At 35.1% G+C, this 9497-nt stretch overlaps 1 protein-coding gene across 4 annotated transcripts; it reads left to right on the top strand.

The window, feature by feature from the left end:
• The first annotated feature begins 1482 nt into the window (after positions 1-1482).
• LOC725542 (arrestin domain-containing protein 17) lies at positions 1483-8518 on the top strand. Of its 4 annotated transcripts, none has more exons than XM_006564060.3 (8): positions 1483-2019; positions 2103-2218; positions 3923-4042; positions 4135-4349; positions 4662-4853; positions 5483-5656; positions 6318-6564; positions 7797-8518. In XM_006564060.3, exons 1-8 carry the CDS (start codon positions 1964-1966, stop codon positions 7955-7957), a joined length of 1281 nt encoding a protein of 426 aa, XP_006564123.1. In that variant the 5' UTR covers positions 1483-1963; the 3' UTR covers positions 7958-8518. The 4 variants fall into 4 exon arrangements, with proteins under 4 accessions (XP_006564123.1, XP_006564124.1, XP_001121375.2 ...); XM_006564061.3 differs by having other exon boundaries at positions 1486-2019; positions 7800-8518; XM_001121375.5 differs by having other exon boundaries at positions 1489-2019; positions 4662-4835.
• The last annotated feature ends 979 nt before the right edge of the window (positions 8519-9497 follow it).

The following is a 9497-nucleotide window of genomic DNA, read 5'->3' as shown; positions in this document are numbered from 1 at the left end:
AAAAAATTAAATATTACAAGTATTTTATCAAGTGTATATATAGTTATACACACTTAATATAAAGAAAAAAGGGAGAAAAATAATATATCCATCCACGAATCCTATCTCACCAAGATCTAAATTTATGAAAGAAAAGAAGAAAGACGTTCGATCACGGCTCGAAATTAATCTTCCCTCGAAAGATATTTTGGAATGGCGAATTGATTCCTTTCTTTATTATTATCAATCCAAAACTTCAATCCATTAAAGAAAAATATTACACATCAAATGTATACATAATTATACACTTAATGTAGAGAAAAAAGAAAAATAATATATTCATCCACGAATCCTATCCCACCAAGATCTAAATTTATGAAAGAAAAGAAAAGAAGAGAGACGTTCGATCACGGCTCGAAATTAATCTTCCTTCGAAAGATATTTTGGAATGGCGAACTGATTCCTTTCTTTATTACTATCAATCCAAAACTTCAATCCATTAAAGAATTAAATATTATACATCAAATGTATACATAATTATACACTTAATGTAGAGAAAAAAGAAAAATAATATATTCATCCACGAATCCTATCTCACCAAGATCTAAATTTATGAAAGAAGAGAAAAGAAGAGAGACGTTCGATCGAAATTAATCTCTTCCCTCGAAAGATATTTTGGAATGGCGAACTGATTCCTTTCTTTATTATTATCAATCCAAAACTTCAATCCATTAAAGAAAAATATTACACATCAAATGTATATATAATTATACACTTAATGTAGAGAAAAAAGAAAAATAATATATTCATCCACGAATCCTATCCCACCAAGATCTAAATTTATGAAAGAAAAGAAAAGAAGAGAGACGTTCGATCACGGCTCGAAATTAATCTTCCTTCGAAAGATATTTTGGAATGGCGAACTGATTCCTTTCTTTATTACTATCAATCCAAAACTTCAATCCATTAAAGAATTAAATATTATACATCAAATGTATACATAATTATACATTTAATGTAGAGAAAAAAGAAAAATAATATATTCATCCACGAATCCTATCCCACCAAGATCTAAATTTCTGAAAGAAGAGAAAAGAAGAGAGACGTTCGATCGAAATTAATCTCTTCCCTCGAAAGATATTTTGGAATGGCGCATCAACGCCAACAGAGAAGTGGCAGCGATGCGGCAGAATTTAAACACTGCAAGTCTCGCCCCGATTCTCAGGTGATCGCGAGAATGGTCGATAATACGGGTGCCCCTATTACGCGGCCCGCCCTTAATTCACAGTTACGCCACTGCGGCGTGCATCTACCTGTGAGGAAGAGCTTCCTCGCACCGATGAGAGAGAGAGGGTCCTTCGATTATCCGGGCCAGGGGAGGCGAAAGAGCAAAGGTTGGGATCGCGACGGGATGTCGCCGTCCCATATTGGCGAGCCAAAAGACGCATGCGTCACCGTTCGAGGACTCGCCTGCTGCAATTTTGGAATCTTGTCAACAAACATCTCACTGCTGCCTTAACCGGTTACCTAGTCCAACCACCCAGTCCTCCTCGCGTCCGCGCCTTTGATTTCTTTTCCCTTTTTTTTTTCCCCTCCCCCCCTCCTCCCATCGATCGAAGGTTGACTGTGGCCGCGACGATATAGATCCCTCGTTCCGGGATAACTCGTTCAACGTCGTCATTAATCGAAAGATTTATCGGTGTATATCACGCGGCCGTGTTCGAAGAGAATGCTTATACTCGGAGAATCCGTTGTCGAGCATCCGGTGCTCTGAATTAAGTTAAACGGGAGTGATTCTTTTCTTCGAGGAGAGAAATCCTTTTTTTTTTTTTTTTTTTGCGAACGTGGTGAAATACATCGAGAAAGTGATAGCAAGTGCAAGAAAGTGTCTTTGAATAGAAATAGAGGAAGGAGAGGGAAGGAAGATTGATGAGTTGAGAGAGGGTCGTCGAAAAGGGGGTTGTACACACGCACGTGGCAGAGGATGGAGGACGAGGAGACCGAAACCGATCGGTCGATCGCCGAGACTCTCTCCAAAAGGTAGAGCGAAAAAAGATTAATTAACCGTACAAGTGGGATGAGTTTCACGAATCTGTTTCTCTGTCTGTCTCTCCGCGGTGCAGTATCGGATTCCGACGAATCGATATACTCCTCGATCACCCTCAAAAGGTCTATTACAGCGGACATCAGATCTCGGGGAACGTCCACTTGGAGCTGGACGAGCCGACCAACGCTTTGGGTAGGTAACTCTTCGAGGGTAATTTGAAAAAAAAAAAAGAAACGGAATTTAATCAAAAAACGATCGCGTCGAAAATAAGAAGAGAACTTGTTGTGCTACGACAGCGTTGACTCAAACGATTCGGGGCAAGCTTTCTCCACCGTGGATATCGGAGAAAGTTGTTTCTCGACGAGCGTTGTTTGTCAGAACTGTTAAAATTTATCTGATATTCGTGAAGTAGAGATGGATATCTCTTCTTCTATATCTTTTTCGAACAGACGTCGTGATTAATCTTCGAAAAATTTATTATTCGTCGCGAATAAATTTGTGTCGCGGAAACAAGAGTTATCGTGATACAGTTTCTCTCTCTCTCTTTCTAGTTTTGGTAAAAGTTTCCTTCTCTATCTCGAAAGCTACGTCGAAGGATAGGTGGAAGATATTCGATTGGTAACGAGGCACGGAGATCAACCAGGATATATTTATTCTCTCTGGTGTTGTTCGCGATCGAAAAAAAAAAAAAAAATTTTTCTTCCCCGCCGGAGTCGAATGCGTGCCAAACGTGGCACGATCGATCGAGTTGCATAACGGGTGACCTGAAACGCCTTTGCCACGCTGAATACACGTCACACGGGAGACGATGTACCGTGATTCTGGTATTGCAGGAACGCTTTTAGAATGGATAGAGCGGAGAAAAGAGTGTCCGCTATACGTAGAGTAGCGCATTCACGAGGTGGACCTTTTCTAAGTTTAGAAAACGGATCGTTAAACAGTGTCTAATATGGTGTTGCTGAGTTAAATATGCGTTTTGCACGTGCCCTTTGCTTAACAGATCTTTCGAAATCTTGCTAAATCCAGATCTTGTCTCTTCCCCCCCTCTCCCCTCTCACACTTGTTGTTTGAACATCTCAATCGATTTTTCTTGAATCTTAACTTGAATCCGCGTTTTTTCAATTAGATGATAGAATTGTTAATATCTTGTTAAAGATTTTTATTAATAGATTAGAGTAGATTAGACTTGTTTTAATTAATAATTCTTCCATTTCTTTCCATTCAATCTACTTTCGATCTATTAGGTCTTATAGGCGCATATTGCATCACGTTGCGTAAGATATGTTCTGGCATTTTCTAAAAAGTTATTTCTTGAACATTTTTTTACAACGATAAATTGTAAACTATTCCATAACAAAATATACATATCGATTAAATGTAAATTATATTAAATTATATTAAAGAATTATAATCGATATTTCAAGAAAAATATCACTGTATAGAAAATGCTTGCGCATAACGTATTCGGTAGAATATCTTAGTGCAAGTAGAAATCATATAACGAAGTTTTAATTAATATCCAATTAAACGAAACTCCTGCCGATAGAATTTCTAAACGCGAATTCCGAGCGAAAAATCAGGCAACGAATTGGTGAACTCCGTTTGTACAAACTGTTTTTCCTTTCAACGGATTCGGATAAATGGAGTTGTACCAGTAGAATAACTTTAACTTTACGCGGCCAACCTGAGTCATTTGTATTCGCCATTACTTTTTCCTTTTTTTTTCTTTCTTTTTTCTCGAATAAGAAACTATCTTATATCTATATATTTAGAAAAATTTATTTTTTTTTTCAACAAAGACTCAGATCGGCCAACGAGGGTTGAAGATAAACTATTTTCTTTCTCTCTCTCTTTTTTCTTCATAACACTCCTTCACCTTCACCTTTCCCCACGCAGGAATTAGGCTAAAATGCAAGGGGGAGGCTCAAGTGTATTTCACCGATCGATCAGCTGGCATTCGACGTAAGTTTTCAGCGTTCGAGAGTTATCTCCACGTGGAAACGTATGTTGTCGGCGGTAAGTAAAAAAAAAAAAAAAAAAAAAAGACAAGGCGAAGAAGATATATACACGGGATGGGAAGATGTCTAACAGATTCTCGTCACGAGTAGATGGTAAAGAAAAATCTGTGATAACTGGAGGCGTGTACCCGTTCAGCCTAACGCTCCCGGAGAAGTTGCCGTGCAGCTTCGAGGGCCGATACGGACGAGTACGATACTCGATTAGAGCATTGTTGGACGTAACGACCATTTATCGGTTTTCCACCAATATTATTCCATTCACGGTGGCTCCTATTCTTGACCTTAATCGAGATCCTCTCGCTCCCGTGAGTAGAAATCTAACAACCAATGATATCACCCTCGAGATGCGATTTTCATTTCGACGGGATGCAATGCCGTCTTTACTCGAATTAAACGCTCGATCGTTGCGCTTTTTCTTAACTTTCAAATTCTTCGATCTTTTGTTTTTTTTTTTTTTTGATTCGCAAGAAGAAAATCGAAAGAGAATAAAAATTTGGAAAGTCCTTGATTTGTTCAATAATAACAATTTGATTAATTATATTGGAAGGATTGAATTGCGCAAAGATTGAACCGCAATTTAAAATTACAGAGAACAATGTTGAAACTGATCTTTTCAGTTGCCTATAAATATCAAACAATCGAAGATGTACATCGGGCAAACAGAACCCCTCACCGTGTCCATGTCACTTCCGGTTCGAGGCTACGTCCCTGGCCAAGCTATACCGATCACCATACTCATGACGAACCTCTCCACAGTTGTGGTTACCAAAATTAGAATCGTATTCAAAAAAGTAACCCTCAGTTTCCTCATAAGTATCTTAATAATCGTAATTAAACAAATTATGAATATAATTTGCTTTTTTTTTATCGCATGTCGCATAATCTTTTTTTAGTTTCGTCTTAGTTAAAATAAATAAAAGAGTAGTTGTAATATATTATATCGGTAGAAATGTAGAAATACACAGGAATTTTATCTTTATCTTATAATAATATAAACAAATTATGAATATAATTTGCTTTTTTTTTTATCGCATGTCGCATAATCTTTTTTTAGTTTCGTCTTAGTTAAAATAAATAAAAGAGTAGTTGTAATATATTATATCGGTAGAAATGTAGAAATACGCAGGAATTTTATCTTTATCTTATAATAATATAAACAAATTATGAATATAATTTGCTTTTTTTTTATCGCATGTCGCATAATCTTTTTTTCGTCTTAGTTAAAATTTAGAGTTTTTTTTAGACAGGAATTTTATCTTTACCTGGAGTTAGAGTTAGAATTTTGCTTGAAAGAACAGCACATTTCGACGCGGCGGTACATTGCAGTAAAAAAAAAAAGTTCTATCTGGGTCATGGCCCAGATGGATATATTTTCTTTTATATTAGATCTATCTGTCCGAGGATCGGATTGTTCTAAATGGTGGATATTTTCGTACAGGTGGTGTCTTATCACTCAACGGAAAAGTCGCGTAAGCACAAAGAGATCATAGTAGAAGTAGAACAGCCCGTTAATAAAGACTCCGATACGTACGACGTCACGTTTGACGTTCCTGCAGTACCACCCACCGGGATGATCCACTGCAACATCATCGACGTTCTGTACACGCTTAAAGTGAGGCTGTCTCGTATATTTACCACGATAAAAATCGGAAACAACCTCCCCTTATTCGGTTATTCTAATCTCCATATTAATTGCTATTTTTTTTTTGTCGCCGGAGAAAGTAATCGTATAAGAGAATTGTCTCAAAAATTCTTTCTCCTCTATCTTTCCTCTTCCACATTTTTCCAAATTAATCAGATTTATGATTACGCTTAATATAATATTCTAGAATATTAAATAGATAGATTGGAAAATAGATTTAAAAAGAAAAATATTTCGAGAAGAATTTTTGGAACAATCTCCTATTAATTCCTAATTTAAAATTCCAATCTTTTCTCTCTATATATTCTCTCAATTAATAATTAATCACGCCAGTTAAATTATCATCCCAATTATTCACAGATATAATTAAAAATCTTATAATAACATATATTTTTATATTATAGTAACATATATTTTTTACATTTGGTTACAAATGGAATCCCTCGTTAACGTTAAACGACCATTGTCAGTTTCCGCGAGACGTAAGATCTCTGAACGAAGTAAAAAAGAAAATTTCTCGTTAAAATTAATCGGATCGTTAAACGTAGCTTGAACACACACACGCTTTCTGCCAATATTAAAACGAATATCTTTCTTTTTTTTTCCCTTCTTTTCTCTTTTTCATCGAAAGGTCGAGGCCTGCGTAGACGTGAGCGAGTGGTACTACAGAATGTTTCAGAAGAACTTGAAACTGCGAACAAATATAGTAGTCGGCACTGTGCCGCTTCAAAATTACGAGACCCCGCAAAAAACGACGGACGTGGCGGAGGATTTTTCGCTTCATCCCCAATGTGCCACGGCCACGGAAGAACACGAGGACGACACGCAGCCGTTGAAAAACTCCGAGAGGGCGGAGAGGGGGAGGTCGAGTTTGTCTCGTACGTATCCCACTCTGTTATATATATATATATGTATGTATATGTACCTAGGTACACACCTGCTACGTGTTAATTACAGGTATTTGCGGGAAACTACGGGGGTCCACGGTTTACATTATTCTCCTTTTCGAGAGTGTAAATATTCGTGGACAGCCGGAAAGCTCCCACTTTGCACCGCTTAATTAAAAATTTCCCCGTGAAATTTCTATTGGAACTATTGTGTCGCGAACATAATTATATTTTATATCGATAAAATTGCCGGGAAATATTATTTTTCTACGGAAGAAACGGAAAGGAAGGAAAAGAAAAGAACGCGTTCTTTTAACGTTTGAAATTAATTACAAATCTTCAACGTTGCTTTGCATGATTATTAATTGAGAATTGCGTTGAGAATTATCGAATCTCTAAAGAATCATTCTATATATATATATTTTTATTAAGAAAAAATTAGAATTTAAACTAGAATTTAGATAGGTAATATAGGCAAATTAGATAAGTATTATAAATAGCATCATAAAAAAAAAATAAACTGTATTATTTAAATTAACGAAGATGTTAAGATTATAAAGAAAATTCTTTCCTACGTTTAAACGAAAAAAATCTTAATTTAGTAATCTTAATTTCGTAAAAATAGGTATATTTCCATTCAATATAGAATTTTATTTAACAAATATTTCAATCCAATAAATGAAACTAATTCATTGTTGGGTTTATAGGTATTAAATAAGTATTATAAATAGCATCATAAAAAAAAAAATAAACTGTATTATTTAAATTAACGAAGATGTTAGGATTATAAAGAAAATTCTTTCCTACGTTTAAACGAAAAAAATCTTAATTTAGTAATCTTAATTTCGTAAAAATAGGTATATTTCCATTCAATATAGAATTTGATTTAACAAATATTTCAATCCAATAAATGAAACTAATTCATTGTTGGGTTTATAGGTATTAGATAGGTATTATAAATAGCATCATAAAAAAAAAATAAACTGTATTATTTAAATTAACGAAGATGTTAAGATTATAAAGAAAATTCTTTTCTACGTTTAAACGAAAAAAATCTTAATTTAGTTCGTAAAAATAGGTATATTTCCATTCAATATAGAATTTGATTTAACAAATATTTCAATCCAATGCCCTTAAACGAAACTAATTCATTGTTGGGTTTATCCCGACAAACTAATACTACCACGCAGTAACAGGAAACCTAAACTCGATGTTTCTTCCAGCAGCAGTACCGTTGTACGAGAAAAGTCAAATATATCGATCCTCGAAACCGGACAAGGACGATCCCACGGGAGACGATGGCGATAGCGACGGAGAGGTCAAGCCGTACTCGCCTATGTATCGCGTGTACAAATTCAAATCATCTTTGAAAAAGGCTCTTTAAAGGCATAGAGAAGAAAGAGAGAGACAGGATCGTTCGATTGATCGTTGAAATCGTTTCAACGTGTCCGCAACGGATATTCACGGAGAGGAGAGGAGAGGAGAGGAGTAAAAAAATTGTGATGATTCATCGAAAGTAAAAGAGAATTGCCGTTTCCTGAAAAAAAATTTTATACATTTTAAGCGCACGTGGAAAAATATAAATACGTACGCGAACGAATTTCACGTCCAATTTAACGCTAACGTATCGATCGACCGGTTGCCTTCGAATTCTTGTTGCCTTTCGTTTCTTATTTTCTTACGCGGAAAAAGGAGGGGAAAAAAAGAAAGTAACGGGGGGAAAGGATTATTAGAACGGAGGAGAAGCACAGAGTGAGATATTAAAATCCGTTGGGACCAACCTGTGCAGCTAATTAAATCCCGTGATCACGCGAGCAACTCGCGCAAGTAAAGTTATTCTATAATAATTGTTCGAACAGTGAGCGAGCTCCCGATACCAAGTTTATGAAAACACTTAACGACATGTATTGCTTTAAATGTTCAATAAAAATATTCTCGAGTCGAACCAATTTTTTTCCCCCTCCCCTTTTCTCCTATTATTTCCCTCTCCTCCCCTTCCTGATAATACAATTGAAAAAAAGGGTCGGTTATCAGGTTGTTTAGTATAATTGGACTCGATTAAGAGAGATAGAGATTTGTTCAGCTGGTGAAAAAGATTAAGAGATCGCGTTCATTGTGGATTATGTCGTTTTAAAGAAAATAATACGTACGTTAAATGGTGAAAATTTAATCAAGCTCTTGAAATATAAATCAGCCGTAAATAGCAATATTATGAATATTCATAATAATGAATTTAATAAATTAATCAGTGGAAATACATGAGAATTAAAAATTAATATAGATAGGTAACGCTTAATATTGATCAAAATGCAAATTTACTAATCCATTAAAAAAAAATATCCTTCAAAATGGTTCACGAAAAAAACCTATCTGAAGTTTCTCTTTTTCTTTTTTTTTTTTTAAATAACGATCGTGCAAAAATCATTTGAATATATAAATATATATTAATTATATCTAAGAGGATTTTGTGATCGATTAATGATCTTTAAATCAGATCCTCTGATATAATCTCCACTGTCTTATGATCATAAGAATTTGATATTATATAAAAATAAAATTGACGAGAAACATCGAAATATTTTAATCGTATAATTTTAATCTAAAAAAAAAAAAAAAGAAATTAGATTAAAGATCGAAAAATTTTCAATGTGTTATTCGTATCGATCATTTAAAACCTGTTCCAGATTACATAATTTTCTCAACGCGTGCACGATGTGGAAATGTGCATCTCGTTCGTGTTCGAATTAATTATACCGCGTTGATATCGCGATTCAGCAATAATCGCGTATCGAAAACTCGTCTTGGAAACGAAATTACAGAGAATGATAGCAATCGAACGAAATGGCAAATCGTAATCGGTGTACAAGAACCGATGAATGAAAAAAAAGTCAAAAGAGAAGATTGGATCTGGTTACACGAGACTT

Source organism: Apis mellifera, linkage group LG13 (assembly GCF_003254395.2).
Source record: "Apis mellifera strain DH4 linkage group LG13, Amel_HAv3.1, whole genome shotgun sequence".
NCBI lineage: Eukaryota > Metazoa > Arthropoda > Insecta > Hymenoptera > Apidae > Apis > Apis mellifera.
Note: the sequence above shows the minus strand (reverse complement) of the source record. Positions and strands in the feature narration are given on the sequence as shown.